Consider the following 19,145-nt stretch of genomic DNA (forward strand, 5'->3'; position numbering starts at 1 on the left):
AACCCCCAACAGGCATATATATAGCTTATATGTTTGATTATTACTTTGTCCTCACACAACTTCTTCTTCCTTACACAGTTGCTAAGACCTTATTTCTTCTGGAGAAAGACAATAGAATTTCACCTGTTCCCTAATTCAGGTCCTAACTAAACTTATTTTTCATTTTAATTTTTTTCTCAGCTATTTGAGTCATTTATAAGCCAAATTCCTATGAAAAGGCGGGGGAGTACAACTGGTTTTCATGCATAATTTAATTAAAACTTAACTCATCTGGTCTCAAAATTGAATCACATTTTAGCAGAAAGACAGCCTGGACCAAGACCCATCACAAAGAAGAATGCGAAAAACTTAAGGAGCACATAATGCAAGAAAACTCACATTGATGTCAGATTAACCAATGCTTTCACCTCATTTTGCTAAGTTTTCTTCACTCAAATCCTTAAAGAGACTCTTCTGCCTGGAAAGATGAATGTAGCTAAAAAGGCAGCAAGGCAATTCATACCCTTGACACAATATGGTAAATGTGATTTCAACCAAGCTGCCTTTAGGAAACTATCAAAGGTTACAAAAACGACCAGTTACAAAGGAAAACTAAAGAAATTAAAAGGAGTCATATTCTAGTCAGAGAATAGATTTTAAAATACGTGTGTGTTTAAAATCTAATTCACTCTCAGCAATTTCAGTGGCGGAAATCTTAGTGTATTAATCAAAATGGGTAGTGTAGGCTCTGTGTATCCAAAAGGCAGACATGCTAAGGAAAGAAAGATTAATCTGGTAAAGGCATCACTATTCTAATCGGACTGATGGGAAAATGTAGTATGGGGGTAAGAGGCAATGTAGGATGAATTATAGTGAAGTGATGAACTACCTTGAAGCTGAAGCAATCAAATAGATAGCTCTAAAAATTACTATGGCATCTTTATTCAACACTTTGGTGTAAGTGTCCCTGTCTTGGTCTTCTTTACAAACAGAAGCACTTTGTTGTATTTGGTGAAATTAAATCTTAATAAGAGAGCTTCAGCTAAGGCTGCTACCCTTCACTTACCAAAATTAAACACTAGACATTAATTTCCTTTCCAAGAAGAGGAGATGACATTTTGATAATATTTTCAATTTACAAAATAGTTAAAAATCCAAGGGAAGCATTAGCAAACATTTTAAAAAATTTCTATCGCATATTTCTGTCACATATCTGTGCATTGTGCACTTTTTTTAATTAAAAGTAATGTGAAACATTTGTTACTCATCCTTGTCTTCTTTATAAACAATTTAGCAAGTAATTATTTTGTCTTTAGAAAAAAAGATAATTGTCTCTAAATTATTATGATTGAAAAGAATAAAGTCAAGGTGTTTTTGTAATTGGTAGAGAAGAGCAAGTAGTCCCTTTTGGAGTATTTTAACACTTTGCTTTTGTCTGATTAGATACAAATTTTATAAAATGAGGCCACAAAGAACTATCACCCAAAAAGGTAAGGTAATCATAATCTCACTATCTAGAGATAACTATCATTAACATTTTGCCTTATAAGAATGTATACATATACATGTAATATACAAGTAAGTGCATGCAAGTGTTTTTATACATACACACACATTATATATGTGTACACACACACACACACACAACCTTTTTTAAAGGATTCGTACTACACAGGTTCTTTTGAATCCAGCCTTCTTTTCTTAGAAATACAGGCATTTTTTCAAATTAAGAGGTAAGGATCTATGTTATCATTTTTAATGTCTTCATAGTATTGCATTTATGTCTTATTTATCTAACTTACCATATACTGAGTATACACATTGTTTTCAACCTTTCACCATTATAAACAGGCTGTATCTTTTCTTTTTATTATGTTCAGTTAGCCGACATATAGTACATCGTTATTTTTTGATGTACTGTTCAACAATTCACTAGTTGCGTGTAACACCCAGTGCTCATCACAACACGTGCCCTCCTTAATACCCGTCACCTGGCTACCCATCCCCTCACCCTCCTCCCCTCTGTAACTTTCAGTTTGTTCCCCGGAGTCCAGGGTCTCACGGTTTGTCTCCCTCTCTGATTTCTTCCAGGCTATATCTTTGAACTAATATCTGAAGTCATACACAGATATGAAAAATTTTATTTCCACTGCTGCATACTGTGAATCACAAATCCTAGGTAAATGTTCCCGTATGTAATGGAACTTTATAAACCGTTGAAACTGCAATTCCGCTTGGCACTATGTTCTTCTATTAGCTCAGAATATCTCATATTTCCCTTCCTATATTCCTTTGGAGTAGCTAAGAGGTAGATACTACTATCTACATTTAACACACTGATTTTTGAGTTGAAGCATCCGAGGTTGTAAGTGGGGGAGGAGTGACACTAACACTAAGTCTACAGAACAAACATAAGTTGCTGGAATCTACTCTGTGCTCTTTCCAACGGACCAGTGCTTTCCCCTCGCTTCCTGGTGTGGGAGGATACCGGGGACTTCCACCCAGCGTGATCTTGCATTCCTGCCTCTTTCCCTTCAACTATAGTGGTTTTTGCTCTCTTCATCTGATACCTCCTTTACATTATGCTGAAAGTGCCAGAATACCTATTAGTCTTACTTTGATTATAATCACCTCCTATTCTAAAACTCAGCAATTCAACAGTTTTCACTGAGAGTTCATTTTGTGATCTTGAAGTTTATGTGGGTATCTCTGTTCTTCTCTATACTGTAAACTTTGATAATCAGAGATCCTCGACACTCTTTATTTGGAATCCCCTAAAGACAACTCATACTTCAAATAACACACATACTGAAAACAGTATTTTAAACTATTTTAGCTTTTGGACACTACCAATATTTTTTCATTGCATTATGTAAAACTTTTATTGTATTAATTAACTTAAAAAAAGACTACTTCAGATTTTTGTCAATCCTATTTCTTAATGTATTTTGAGTCTGTTTTGGAGAAGAGCTTTGAAAAATAAAATCCATGATTTTTGAATGTTAAAAACCATTAAATTAGAATGAAAAATGGAGTTTTATTATATATAAATATTATATCATGGTTTTAAAAATGCTTGAGAGTTAAAGTCAATCTCATTTGATTTTTTAAAATGTTTTTAATATACTTTTTGAAGTACTTCTTAGCAAAAATGCATACCTTTAGATAATTTGTCCAGCCTTTGAATATAATTTTCCATACTTTGAGAAGAGATCAAATGATGGTAATACAGTTTGGAAATCCTGGGAAGAAAAAGATCAAAGATTACCACAGAGATCTTATTGACTTTGTATTGTTATTATTATTTTATAACTTATATCATATTAAATTTATAGACAGATATTTAACCGCACTTCAAATTTCCCATCATATCCTCAAATAAGACAAAATTGGCAGTTAATTTTTATCAGTTGAAAGCCAGACATACCGAAGCTTCCTTAGACACATGGCTTACCATAGCTATGGGTGGTACTATTAAAAACCTCTGAGAATGCAAAGACCAGACGCACTTACCTGTCTTCAAGGAACTCACAAATCTGTATTTTTTACCTTGACCTATAAGGTCCCCGCATAGTTGTGCTTTTGGGTCCTTCTCTGATGTGGCTTATTTGCCTCTGCATTTCCCCTCATTTACCGTTCTTCAGTAACACTTCTGTTTACTGGACACATTTCCTCTCAGTCTTTATACTTATAGATGCTTCCACCTAGACAGCCCTATCTCCAGTTATTTTCATGGCTCATTCCCTCCTTTTATGACATCTCTGTTCAAAGAGGCCCTCCTAGACTACCTGTATATACAAAATAGCACTCCTGAAACTTTCTATCACCTCAACTGGCCTCTATCTTCTTAATTACCACTCCTTGATATTACATGTCTATTTATTTTGTGTCCCACATGAACATATAAGCTTCATAGGAGTAGGCACTTTGTTTTGTAAAAAATAAAGATTTGTTGACTGAATGAATGAAATGAGAAAGGTGATATACTGTGCTAAGTACTACAGTGTTGTTTCAAAGAAATGCTACAGAAGTTTAGAGGGCAAAAGCATTCTTTTACTCAGTAGCCAGAGAAGCCACATTTGATTGAGGACAGAAATGAATGCTCTTCATGCATGGTAAAAAGGCAAATAAATTAAAGAAGTAAAGTACTAAATCAACAGTGAATACTGTAAATAAATGGTCAGACTAGATAAAAGCATATGTGTCTCCTCCTATGGGAGGCCTATCCATAATGGAGATGATTTGGGACAGTTTTTGTTTTTTTCCCTTTAAGAAAACCTTGGAAAGCAGGACCTCCACCCTGAGCCCACCTCTTTTAGAGAGTTTGTACATTACAAACACGCAAAACATAAATGTATTGAAGAACACACAAGTGTCTCTGCCATCGGCTCTCTACTCTGGCCCAGCAGCGCTCTTAACCCTAAATACCTGCTTTTATGACTGACGCTGTTCAGGCCCCAGGGAGAAGCTCACATCTGTTGCTCTGTGTTAGTGAAATAAAAGTGACTAAGCCCAAGTGACATGAAGGACAGTTATGCTGTAACAGACACTGCTTTCAAGGATGAAAAGAATTTAAGTGACAAAGATGCTTAGATAAAAAAACTAATTTAATTAATTTGAATAAAATCCTTCCTCTTGGATAGCATAAATGCAATAGAACTTCATATGATGAAGGATTATTTTTCTGTGGCTCCGAACATCCATACTTTTGCTTTCTTTTTAGTCCAAATTGTGATTCTAGAGGTACTCAGGAATTGATACCGTATTTACGAGAGTTGTCCTTGACATAGCAGGAATATTTTGCAATAGTAAATAATTCAAATTACTCTTAAATTTGAATGTATGAAGTTTAGGCATATGCGTGAAGCATGGTAGTGATTTTTTATGTAGGTACTTGATGAACTCAGATACCTAGAACTGTGAATAGTTTTAGTTTTATAAATACACACAATTTAAATTTCAAAAAAGTAAATGAAAAGGTTAATTTTTATCTAAATGATCTTAGTTTAAACTTTTGATATTTATTAATTATATTTATTCCTCATTTTGACATAATAGATAATTCTGAATAAAATAACTCATTTTTAAGACATGTAAATAAGTTTAAATTTGTTTTTTACAGTAATTTACACTTGCTAAAAATGTATTCAAACTGTATATGCTTTAGATTTATATTTTCTTTTAAAATCCAGCTTATATCATTATTGATAATGTAATAAATCAAAATCTTGATTCTAAAAATATAATTAAATAAAAACTTAAAAAATAAAAATATAATCAATGATTCTGCTGAAATAAATGCAAGAAAATAAATTATATGGAATACATATTATGCATAATTTATGTGTGTCTTTATTTTATTACTCAACCAAACATTATAGACCCACCAACAGGTAACCTAGTCATGGGAACAATTAGTAAATTCTGTTGTCTTTGATATCTTGCCAACTTTCAGTCTTAATTTTACATGTAGTTCTTGATGTTGTTATAAAAGTATTTTTATTATGGTAAATGACAGAACATATTTATTTAACAGTTAACCTGATCTGTAACTTTTCAATCTGTCATATGATGCGTGGCTTCCATTGTTCTGGCCTTGTGCTCTGTAAATGGTAGAGGTGGGCCTGCTCTTCATATGCTTGGAGGCCTATTCAACGGACCCCCAGCTTCTTCTTCTCTAGACACAGAGTGCTCTTCCTCCAAAGGCCTCACTTTCCAAATCCCCTTTGCATCTGTCTTGTAAACCACTTTCATATTCTGAACACCTGTCTAGAAGTAGTTTACTAAACTGATAAAAATGGAAATGGGGTAGTCTGAGCTTTCTTTCCCTCTAACATCTCAGTTAGTTGTCCACATTTGACCAAAGTATTCTAGTGCTGATTAGGCTTACTTTATAGTAATTCTTTCCCTTGTTATGTAAGTAATTTTTTGTTTCCTTCACTAATATCCTTAAGAATGTTCCATTCTTTTATTTTTTTTATTGAGGGAAGTTTTCATTTGGTTATTTTATTTTTTTTATTCTCTGAACCCTAGACGTCATCTAATCACTGTACTTTTGACAATGGTAGTATGATATAGTGGAAAGGGCTCTGGCCTGGCCTTGGGGCCATTGATTCATTTGTCAAACATGTGCTGGGCCCTACTCCAAGGTCTAGTCTACCCAGAACCAGGTGGGAATCCCTGGACTACCACTTACTAGTGTTTTTAGCTTGGTTGAGGTATTTAATCTACCTGAATTTGTTTACTCATCTGGACTCTAGTTTCCAGTTCAATATGTAAAGAGTTTGGAAGTCATCACTCCCATCATCACAACAGGTAAAAGCTGAACAGATTTCAAATCAACTCTTCTTAAATCCATCAGAAAACCGAGGTCACAGGGCAAACTTCTGCTCTGAAAATGGGAGAGATAGGCAGAGAGTGAGGATCACAACTTCCTGGGAGCAGAAGCTCAGGAAGAGAAGTGCACTGAAGACAATCTCAGAGGAATACCTTCAACTATAATTGACAAATTGCTGGTGGCTCAGTGTGGGCCCGTTGAGAGTTAAGAACTCTGAGGGGCCCCATCACAGAGGGGCTCCCATGCTATCCTGAGTTTTACTAGTAGGAGGCCTACCAGGTTCTCACTGTGAACCTCACTCTTACTTCCCGCAGAGGGGGGGGAAAAGTAGCCATTTGGGAATATTCCCAGAGCCTCTGTTCTTCTTAATAAGGCGTGTCCTCAGTGAAACTATTTTACCAGCCTGGGGGATCACAAAGCCTGACCGATTTGAGGGAAGAGAAATAAGGCTCACTAAAAGACTGAGACCTAATCAGAAGACTATGGAACATTTCCCCTCCCCACAATTTACCACCACATCATTAGGCTCCTGTGTAATAACAGGAGATCACAGCCAAAATAACTGCAAGCCTGAGACCCCATTTAAGAGTCTCTAGGGACACTCAAAGAAAACAAGGGAGAGAAGAAAAAGGACACTAAAGAAAATTTTAGCTCTGACACCACAGCTATAGTCAACAGGGAATAGCCTAATTCCTTGGCAGAAAACATAAAAGCTCACACTAAAGGCCTAGGTACTTTAGTTTTTTCCACTTGATATATCATGTCTAGTGTCCAACAAAAAATTACAACTCATGCTAAAAGGCAAACAACAACCACCACCACAAACCCCAAAAAACTCAAATCTGAAGAGGCAAGTCAGACATCAGAAACAGACTCCGATACGCAGAAATTTTGGAATTATCAGACCAGGGATTCAACTATGATTAATATGCTAAAGGTGCTAATGTAAAAAAGTGGGCAACTTGCAAGAACACATGGGTAATGTAAGCAGAGAGATGAAAACTAAAAAAGAACCCAAGGAAATACTACAAATAAAAAACACTATAAGAGAAATAAAGAATGGCTTTGATGGATTCAGAAGGAAATGACACGGCTGAAGAAAAAATCAGAGAGCTTGAAGATATGTCAGGAGAAACTTCCAAAGCTGAAATTCAAAAAGAAAAGAGAATGAAAAAGATGGACTAGCATATGCAAGATATGGAATAGATATGCAAGAACTGTTAGATAATCACACTAGGTATAACTTAGGCATACTGGGAATATCAGAAGGAGAAGACATAAAAAAGGAACAGAATATTAGAAGCTTTTTCCTAAATTAATGACAGACATGAAACCAGATTCAGAAAGCTCAGAGAACATCAAAAATTTACACCCAAGCATGTCATATTCAAACTGCAGAAAACCATACGAAGAAAAAAATATTGAAAAAAGGCAAAGGGCAAAAAACCCACCTTCCAGATAGAGGGACAAGGATAAGAATTACATTGGACTTCTCTGCAGAAACCATGCAAGTGAGAATGGAGTAAGAAAGTGTTAAAAGAAAAAAATCACCAACCTACCATTCTGTATCCAGAGAAATTATCCTTCAAAAGTAAAGGAGAAACAAAGACTTGCAGACAAACAAATATTTTGATAACAAATGAAGAAATGTCACAGGTAGCCCTACTATGCAAGAAATGCAATTTCTTTTCTAAAGAAAGAAAACGTTTAAGTTATCAGAGAGAAGGAAAACAAAATAGGTTAGAAATGAGGAGCATTAGAGAAGAAATAAATGAAGGTAAAATAAAACCTTTTATTTTCATTTTTCTTAATTACCTTTCAGATAACCATTTTCTTCAAAATAATATTATACATATATAATACATAATAAATACATAATATGTACAATATACATAATAAAACATAATCAGTGACTACAGCTTATGGATGAGGTAAATGAATGACTGCAATGTTTTAAGGGATGGGGGAGTTGTGAATAATCTGTTATAAGGTAGTCGAACTACTTACGAAGCAGTACAGTGTTATTTGAAAGTGGACTTCAATGAGTCATATGTATATTCCAAACTGCAGAGCAAAAACACACAAAATTTTTTTAAAGAAGTATAACTGATAGGCCAAGAGAGGAGAGAAAATGGAATCATATAAAATGCTGAATAAAACTAGAGAAGCCTGAAAGAGTGGAAAGCAAAAACAAAACAGAAAGAAAAGACCAACAGAGAACAACATAATTGATGGAAAACAGCTACAAGTAGAGTAGATATTAATCCGACTATATTGGGGCGCCTGGGTGGCTCAGTCATTAAGCGTCTGCCTTCGGCTCAGGTCCTGATCCCAGGGTCCTGGGATCGAGCCCCGCATCAGGCTCCCTGCTCCGTGGGAAGCCTGCTTCTCCTTCTCCCACTCCCCCTGCTTGTGTTCCCTCTCTCACTGTGTGTCTCTCTGTCAAATAAATAAAATCTTTAAAAAAAATTAATCTGACTATATTAACAATCACTTTAAATGTGAAAAGTCTCAATACATGAGTAAGAGGCAAAGACTGTGGACAAAAACAAGATTCAATTATATGCTGGCTCCATGACACCTGCTTTAAATAAAAATAAAAATATAAGCAGATTAAAAGTAAAGGGATGGAGAAGATATACCATGCTAACATTAACTAAAAGAATGCTGGAGTAACTATATTAATTTCAGACAAAATAGACTTCAGAGTAAATAAATTAGCAGGGATAAAGATGGGTATTTCACAATAAAGGGGTCAATTCTCAAAGAAGACATAACAATCCTCAATATGTATGTGCCTAGCTACAGAGCATCAAAATACATGAAGCAAAACTGATAGAACTGCAATGAGAAAAAGTCACTGTAGTAGTTAGAGATCTCAACATCCCTTTCTAAGTAACTGACAGATCCAGCAGGCAGGAAATCAGTAAGTATACAGTTGAAAAGAACAGCTATCAATCAACTCTGACATTTATAGACAACAATAGCCGACACATTCTTCTCAAGCTCACATGGAACATTCACCAAGACAGAACACATTCGGGGCCATAAAATACACCTCAACAAATTCAAAAGAATAAACATCATACAAAGTATACTCTTAGATCACAATGGAGTTAAACTAGAAATCAGTAACAGAAAGGTAGTTGAAAAATCCCCAAATATTTGGAGGTTAAACAAAATACCTCTAGATACACTTGGGTCAAAGAGGAAGCATTAAGAAAAATAAGAAAATATTTCTAACTAAATGAAAATTAAAATACGACTTATCAAAATTTGTGGGATGCAGCAAAAGGAGTGCCTAGAGGGAAATTTATAGCATTGAATGCATATAGCAGAAACCACTAATTTAAATTTTCACTTTAGGAAACTGGAGAAAGAATAAATCAAATCTGAAGTAAGCAGAAGAAAATAAAATCAGAGCAGAAATCAGTGAAATTGAATACAGGAATTCAATAAAGAAAATCAACAAAACCAAAAGCCAGTTCTTTGAAAAGACCAGTAAAATTGATAAACAGCTAGCCAGGCTAAAAAAAAAGAGGGAAGACACAAATTACTAATACCAGAGATCAGAAATGGACCATCATTACTGATCCCGCGGATATTAAAAGGACGATAAAGGAATATTATGAACAACTCTATGATCATAAATTCGATAACTTAGGTGAAATAGACCAATTCCTTGAAAGATACAACCTACTAAAATTCACACAAGGAGAAATAGATAACCTGAATAGGCCTATATCTATTTAAAAAATTGAACCAATAATTGTTAATCTTCCCAAACAGGCCCAGATGATTTCACTGATGAATTCTACCAAATATGGAAGAAATGATACCAATTCTGTTTAAATTATTCCAGAAAATAATAGCACAGGAAGCACTTCCTAACTCATTGTTTCATCTTCTATAAAATGGAGATATTTGTCTCACAGGGTTGTTGTAAAGATTAACCAGGAAGTCTATTCATATTCTACCTATTGTGTTCTTTAAAAATCAAATTAAATAAATTCCACTGGCACCCATGAGAGACAAATTATGGAGCAGTAACGAAGTAAAGCAGGACTCAAAAGATTTTGATCATAACCCCCATCAGTGAAGATATTTTGAGCAAGCACTCTTAATATATGTCTAGTTATTTGTTTTAAATTTTACATGTATAATACTATGATAGCAAAATGACATGTTAAACAGGTATACAAATGAGGTAAAACTCAATATAAGTAGAAATTCTAACATGTTCTTCCTTCATTCCTGTGGATCTTCTTGTGTACTTAATTTTGGACTCCTCTAATACAACGAATGAAGCGTGACTTAATCCTGCATTATAGTCTCACCGTGCCTTCCACTAATGTCTGAACATCTACAGTGTGTAGGTCCTGTGCTAGTCAGCTTCCAATTGATGGTGACCAAAACTTAGTGTCTTCCCAGGGGCACTCACAGGCGAGTGGAAGTCAGACAATAGGCATTTACAGTTGTGTAGATAAACAGGCATTGACTCTTCAAGTACCTACACTTTCTATCCCCAAAAGAAAAATTTTCATAAATTCTTTATCATTCTTTTTTTTTTCATTTAAAACCCCAGATTCTTACTTGGCCCTCGCTAACCAGTAACTGTTACCTCTGGTATAGGAAAAGATGAATATGCCATTAATACAGCTTTGGTTTTGGAGAAAATCTGGTGCTGGTTCTCATTTGTTTAAAATTTGCCTCTGATACATAAAACAGGCCACCCTGCCATGGGAAGCTCTTTATGAGCTCAAGAAAACCACCTGCACAATACTCACGCAGTGTCACTTTTTAAATGGGGGGTGGGGAATTGCTTTTCTGAAAAAATAACCTCATCAAGAAAAACACTAGGGACAGTAATTCTAAATCCTGCCATAGCCTTTGCTTGCCAAAGCAGACAGCTTTTGCTATTAGGATGCCCAGCCAAACACAAATAATCCACTGCTAAAATGAGCTCCTTGGGACAATTTAGGAGTCTTTGGAAGTGAACGGCTCTTTGAGCTGGAATGCAGCCCAGGTCCATTTTCAAACCCAAGTCAAAATGACAAAGAGCAAATTTCCTGGGCCACTCACCCACTAAGTGTAAGATTACTTTAGGTTGGCAGCTGGGTTGTTTATCTAGTTATTTAAGGTTTTTCACCAGATACTCACAACTGAATACTTAAACAACCAGCTTCAATGTTGGTAAGCAGGACAGGGCCAATAACACTACAGCAAACAAAACCTCCGGAGAGATTGGAAGGACAAGACAGAAATCAAAGGTTACGCACATACTGTTCAGCTTAAATTTACTTAAAAAATATTCAAAAAAATAGCTCTAAAGCATTGCAAAGATTTTTCTCTTAGAACTTAAAAAAAAAAAAAAAGAGAGAGCGTGTGGCAAGAACTTTTAGCTGAATACTAAATACTATTTTAACTGAAAATACTTCCTGAATGAGATCACAGTTAAGTCTAGTTTGCACTTGGCATTTTCTATAGTCTTCAAACGAGAGTTCATAGGCAGGTTTAAAAGACAGCCTGGCATTATTCCCGTACAATCAAACTGTGCTCTCATTACATGTGGAAGATGCTCTGAAGGCATGAGCAGTTCTATAGTTTTGACAAAAGAATATGGTTAAAGGTTGTAGGAGTTAGTGTCTTCTCCCTGTTCACTCTGTGTTTTTGGGAAAACATCCTAAAGTGTTCTCTATTTGTGTTCTTCTCAATCCCACAGCTTTAGGATTTATCATGTTACTCTTTCAATTAACCATTTGTGTATTTTCCCAAAGAAACCATTTTTAGCTGATACCGAGTTCATGATGCATCCTCAGTCTGAACGTGGAAAGGAAACCAAATTCATTTGCATATTACATTATGCTTAGCATGTCACTGATGGTATTTACCAGAGTGGTTTGAAAACTTACCACTTCTACTCTGAAGTAGTATTGCTTTGGAGCCAAGCTGCCTGGGTTTGAAATCCAGCTTTATTCTTTTTTTTTTTTTTTTTTAAGATTTTATTTATTTATTCGTGACAGACAGAGAGAGAGAGAGAGCGGCAGAGGGAGAAGCAGGCTCCCTGCAGAGCAGGGAGCCCGATGCGGGACTCGATCCCGGGACCCTGGGATCATGACCTGAGCCGAAGGCAGACGCTTAACCATCTGAGCCACCCAGGCGCCCCTCCAGCTTTATTCTTAAGAGTTCTGTGATCCTGGACAACTAATTTAACCTCTGCAATTCTTGTTTTTTCATTTGAAAAAGATGAAATAACACGAAAATAATAACACTTTACTCATAGGATTGTTACAATGATTATGAGTTCATACACATAAAGCATTTAAAACAGTGCCTGGCATATAGCAAGGACTTCATAAGTGTTAGCTATTTCCAAACTAAGAAATTCTTAGATACCCTTAGATGGGGGTGGGAGGGCGGAAGGAATAGTTGTGAATGAATAATCCTAAATAGCTACTTATTCAAAGGTCATTTATATTTGACTTTGGTATACACATTCCTACTTTTATTTTAATGTGGGTACATCTGAAATCTAATATTATATATTTGAGTTTCTATTGAATCTTTTTCCATTTTTATATATCTTTCTTCTTAACAGATTTATCTGCTATAGTTTTAATAGTTTTATCTGTTTTCTTTTATTAGAAGGAGAAGGGGAAAGAGAAGGAGGAGAAGGAGAAGAAGAAGAAGAAGAGGAAGGAGAGACGAGGAAGAAAGAGGAGGAAGAGAAGAAAAGGAGACAATAAAGTAGAGAAAAAGTGATAACAGATACTCCTCCTCCATCTTTATAGCCTTGGTTATAAATGCACAGGTGGGAAATGGCAAGCCAGATATGTAAAAGTGAAGGATAAATAATGGAGTTTCTTGTTTGACCAGTTCATTTCATTATGGTGTATATGTATTATGGCCACAATCAAAGAGATATAGGATATAAAGATATATCAGAAGGAATAGATCTAGATATAGAAATATATTTATACATATAAAATGTGGCCTTATCTATTTAATTTCAACTAAAAACAGTAAAAATGTCATCTAAATAAAAGTCACTAAAATGGAACATCCAACTAGATACAATGTTGTAGTTAGAATGATCTGTAGCCTTTTAGTTGGTTTGGTAACAAAGCTAATGATATCAGGGTAAGAGGTTCCAGGAACATTATTTTCATATAGAAAGAGAGTCCATTTTAAATAGAGGGGAATGCTATATGAACCTAGCATTAAAGGGAAAGTTCGGGCTTGCCTATGGTTAGTGTACTGGAAAATGGGCTGCAAAAGTGTTCAGAGAGAATATCGAAATGGCTTAAGGAAAACCACTTACAGGGGAGCCTGGCGGTGCAGTTGGCTGAATGTCAGACTCTTGGTTTCAGCTCAGGTCCTGATTTCAGGGTTGTGAGATCAAGCCCCGTGTCGGCTCTGTGTTCTGCATGGATTGGGATTCTCTCTCCCTCTCCCTCTGTGAACCGCACGCCCCCTGCGCCCCACCCCCATGCACTCACACTCTCTCTCAAATAAATAAATCTTAAAAAAAAAAAAAAAGAAAGAAAGAAAACCACTTAGAGTGGAGAATAACAACTGAAACCAGGATTGTGACATTCTTAAATACTGCGTGTTTCTTAGCAGGAAAGAAACTGAATGCCTTTAGGTAATTTGGTACTTTAAGACCACTCTCAAGAGGGGAAATAACTACTAAAAGACTGGCCACACTATTTTCACAATTGTATTCCCAAGGTTTAGCACAGTGTATGGTAGGGGCTTGGTAAATATTACTTGGCTGAAGGAATGACTGAATGATAATAAACAGACATGGCCTTGGGGAAACCACAAATCTGCTCAAAGTGTGAGCCTTCTGGAATAGCACCTCCTTATCCTCTCATTCAACCCTGTCACTCTAGAAACTAAGAGGAGATGTAAACTGTGTGCCCGGTTCTCCATCATCAAGAGGGTCCTCCTAAAGTCTGCTACACACTCTGAAATGTTCCATTTTCCAGTTAGTTCCATTTTCCAGCCCAGCTCCCTCAGTACCTTCAGTAATCTGAGTCTAAAAGTATTTGGGGGAGAGACAGAAATCAGGAGGGCAGGGAGAAGGAGAGAGAGAGTGAGAGAGAAGAAGGAGGAGAAGGGGAAAGAGAAGGAGGAGAAGGAGGAGAAGAAGAAGAAGAGGAAGGAGAGAAGAGGAAGAAAGAGGAGGAAGAGAAGGAGAAGAAAAGGAGACAATAGAGAAAAAGTGGTAACTGATACTCATCTATGAGCTCTACGGCAAATGAACAGGAGGGTGTATTTGTCTTCTATGTTATATTACCAGCCATTACAGTGCCTGACCCATCAGGACTCAATAAATCATGACTGAATGGAAATACAGGATTTCTCATTGTGACTCTGTTTTGCAAAGATGATAATGCCCAGATTCACCAGTAAATACCCAGAGCAATGTGTTCAATGATCTTCTTTATAAGAACACTAAACATTGATCCTCACTATTCAGATTCCTTATTTGCAAATTTAGTAAAATTCATTTGTAACCTCCAAATCAATACCCACAGTGCTTTCATACTCACTCACAGATATAAGCAGAGTAGCAAAAAAGCTGAGTCACCTGATGTACACATTGCAGCTGAGGCCTGCTTTGTAATTTCAGCTCTTACGCTGTAAACAAGTGTCCCTTTGTGTTCTAATTTTAGTACTACCTTTTTCATCTTTTTGTGCTTGTTGCTGGGTGATTTCACTGTTCAAAATGGACCCCAAGCACAGAGCCGGATTGCTGTCTAGTGTTCCTAGATGCAAGAAGGCTACTATGTTCCTTGAGGAGAAAAGATGTTTGTTAGATAATCGGCTTTCAGGCAGCAGTTACAGTGCTGTTAGCCAGGAGTTAGATGTTAATGAATCAATAATATATATTTAATGAATTTAAACAGAAACACACATAAAACAATGTTATGTATTGGTTAGTTGATAAAAATGTGGACCACAGGCTCTCAGGGACCTAACCCTATACTCCCCTTAGGAGCAGTGGTTCTGTATTTGCTGACACAGTGTTCATGCTGACCTTACAGATCATGACCAGCTCAAATATGAGAATCCACCCTATGCCTACTCCACAGTCAAGCTCTATCATGATGCCCTCACTGTTGTGTGGGCTTGTATATTCTATAGAATACTATAGATACCATGCCTCTTAGGGCACAAACTATGCTGAATGAAAAAAATGAATGAACGAGAATACGAATAAAAATATGAACTAAGGGATTCACAGTACTGTTTACTATTCTTTATAGAATGTGTTGCAAATGACTTTTTGAGACTACTAACTGTATAACAATTATAATCTAACATTTTAGTTTTTTTTTTTTTTAAAGATTTTATTTATTTATTTGCCAGACAGAGAAAGAGACAGCAAGCACAAGCAGAGGGAGCAGCAGGGAGAGGGAGAGGGAGAAGCAGGCTCCCTGCTGAGCAAGGAGCCTGATGTGGCACTCGATCCCAGGACCCTGTGATCATGACCTGAGCTGAAGGCAGATGCCCAACCAAGCCACCCAGGTGTCCCCTGATATTTTAGTTTTAGTTTTATGAAGAGGTTTTCATTTCAGTATAATTTCTCTGAGATTAAAATAAAGTATAAATGAAGCTTTCAATGAACAGAATTCTCATAACCCTCTACTGAACCTAGATTTTCATATTATCACCAGGAGTTATCATATTTATTTAATTTCTTTCTGCTCCTTTTAAATAATTGGTTTCACTCTTTCTTTCTTTCTTTCTTCCTTTCTTTCAAAAAAAAAAAGTGTTAAATGACTACTTAGGCCAAGCACTACTCTAGGCTATGAGGATACAACAATGAATCAGTCAGGCAAAAATTCCTATCTTCATGAAACTTAAATTTCTAGTAACTACAGACAGACAATAAGCAAATAAATCAGTCAGATAATAAGTGCTATTGAGTAAGGGGCAGGCAAGGCTAGGTAGGGAGAGATAAGATAGGGGGCTATGTCATCAGGCTCAGAAATCCCAAAAATGTGGAGGTGTGGGGAAACCAGAGAAAAGAGAACAAACTGGACCACCCTGCCCTAGGGGTGTGGGGTGGGTGTCTTTTTTTATGATAATCACCTAAGACCAACAGGGAATAACCGGACCCTAAAAAGGAAGTAAGCCATTGAAGGTGTTATCACTAGTCCTTGCTCAATGGTGATTATCAGTAGAAATGTTAAAAGGATTTAAGTTCCCTGGTTAGCTTCCTATAAAAGACCAACCCTAAAGGCCCTCATTGGCAACCCTGTCTGGACCCCTCTCGCTCTTGAGAGCTTTTTCTGTATCTTCACTTAATAAACTTCTATCACTTTACTCGATCTCCGTTATCCGCAAGATTCATTCTTCAACTCAGTGAGACAGTTCTTCCCCATCACTATGAAGGAAAATGAAACAGGGGAGGGAGAAGGGCCGAGGTAAGGGCCTGCAATTTCAAATCACGTGGTCAGGAAAGCCTGCTCTCGGATGACATTTGAGAACGAACTTGAAGGAGATGAGAATGTAACCATGCAAACTAAAAGCATCACTGCAACCACCAAATTTGTCACTACAACATTAGTGTCATTTCAAGTAACCCAAATCCACAAGCTATCCTAAAAAGATCGATTTATCTGCCCTAAGACTTTTGGAGGGCAAAATTTCCTGATGTCTGACACCTGTTTGTGCATTTGGCATTAGCAGTGCCTAATGTTGGTAAGCATCAAGCAAGTTTTTTGATGGGATTTATTAGTATTTCTTGGTTAGCTGGAGTGGAGGCCTTTGCCTAACCTATCTCGTTCATTCCCTCTTCTCTGTAGGCAGTGCGAAAGGGGCCCTGTGGCCTTGTCGTCTATGAACAGAGCTCCACTCATCACATCTTCAATGGGCACTGCCAAGGCTAATGCTGTCCTCATGCAACATGCATTGACACCTTTCCGGCTCCCCAGGAAGGGGTAGGTGTGCACCAGTCAGCCAGAGCTGGGGCCTAGCCCATAGCTTCTAATTCCCACTGGTGCACTGGCATTCCTTAAGGTAGCACGGCCCAAGACAGGCATTTGGGGGAATAAAGAGGACTATTAATGGCTACTTCTTTCTTTCATTCAACCATAAATGGTGTCAATGTCAAAATGTAATTAGCCAGAAAAATATTCACATAGAAATAATACTTGATGCATTATCTGGATAAGTGGCAACTGCAGAATTTTTTTTTTTTAATAGCAATAACTAACTTTAGTCAAGGTTAGATTTTTTTTTTTTTTGATTGTGGGCTCCAATGAGAAAAAGTGAACCCCCTACAAAAGAAGTAAAGATGTGTCTTCCTCCACTTTCCTTGAAAGTGTTCACATCTAAGTTTTTGTGATGGGATTTATTATTGTTTCTTGGTTAGCTGGAGGGGAGGCCTCTGCATAACATATCTTGTTCCTTTTCTAATTACCTGCTGAAAATGCAAACACCCCCTAAACAATAAACTGGCTAATTTAAAAGGCATAGCTAACTAAAGTGAAGGGCAATTTTCTACTTATTTTAATGGCTTTAAAAGTACAAATCTTACCCTTGGAATCAACTAGTCATCGGATTTTTGCCTTCATAAAAGCCAGTCTATCTCCTCCTGTATACCATTTTCATCAAACAGTGTTTTTTTACTTGTTGGTTTACTCTTTTACTGTGAGAATGTCTGTGATAACGTGTGGTATAAAAATCAAGAAATTAGTCTCGCAGCAGGGAGTCTACTAACAACACCATTTTCATCTTACCCTTCAAGCACTGGCAGAAAACATATTAATTGCCGTTTAATTTGTGCAACAAATATTTCATTTTAATTATGTTTAATTTTTGTCAAGCTATAAAAATGTCAATAGTTCTGACACCGTTTTTTTCTTACAAGTTTTTTTAAATGAAAGAATTAAAATCAAGTGCTGTTTCTGAGAGAAATTATGAAAGATTTCTAATTACTGCTTATGTTTTTGAAAAACTGTTAATCTAGAAGCCCCAAAATAACATCTGGGAACATGTGAACTTGAAGCTTTATTACTCAATGTTTATAATTCTTAATAATATACACGCATCATTAATATAATGGAATTCTCACAGGAAGGATTTTTTTTTTTTTTTTGTAATTATAGGCTATATCAATAACTGTCATTGAATGGTACATTTTCTCTACAAAAACACTTTTGTTAATTCCTCTCAGGAAAACTAAGACAAGAATAAGTGAAACTGATTGCAGTTGCTATACCAGGCTGAAGAATATTTACCATTAACAGAAGTAGAAAGAAAAATGTCAAACCACCAAAGTTGAACAGTATTATATTCGGAAAATATTTATTAAGCTCTCACTAGGTGTAAATTCTACCCAAACATTAAGTTCCATGCAAAAAGGCTACCTCCTCCTGGAAATCCTTCTCTCTCCAGATGTAAGTTAGATCTCCCTGCATGCCTATGGTGCATAATTATACCCTTCTCACTCTCACTGCCCTTATTATGTTTTCTGGTTGGCATAACAGTAATTCCTACACGTTTCATGTCCCCCACTAGATGATAAGGTTCCTGGGGGCAGGATCCAGCCTTCTGTATTCATATCCTCCATCTATCACGTTCAAGTATACTTCAAAATGAAAACCTACTGGTATGAATAAAATGTTCTGGGTGTTCTGTTTTGGGAAATAACACTATTATTTCAAAAGCTTTTATAGACCTGTACTTCAAAATTACTCATTTAGAAGACTTCCAGTTTTAAGATGGCAGAGCAATAAATTTCTTGCCCTATCTTATCCTCTTAGAAATCTGCCCCCAAACATGGAGGCTTACAAACATCTGCAAAACTACA

At 36.4% G+C, this 19,145-nt stretch overlaps 1 protein-coding gene across 1 annotated transcript in view; it reads right to left on the reverse strand.

Annotated features, from left to right (window-relative positions):
• Positions 1-3,138: 3,138 nt before the first annotated feature.
• SPATA17 (spermatogenesis associated 17) overlaps positions 3,139-19,145 on the reverse strand; it is a 166,398-nt gene continuing 150,391 nt past the window's right edge. The window contains exon 10 of the mRNA XM_035010125.1: positions 3,139-3,221. Within this exon, the coding sequence (XP_034866016.1) occupies positions 3,141-3,221 (81 nt within the window). The 3' untranslated portion in view covers positions 3,139-3,140. The remainder of the gene's footprint in view (positions 3,222-19,145) is intronic.

Source organism: Mirounga leonina, unplaced genomic scaffold (assembly GCF_011800145.1).
Source record: "Mirounga leonina isolate KUSES-001 unplaced genomic scaffold, KU_Mleo_1.0 Mir_154, whole genome shotgun sequence".
Lineage (NCBI taxonomy): Eukaryota > Metazoa > Chordata > Mammalia > Carnivora > Phocidae > Mirounga > Mirounga leonina.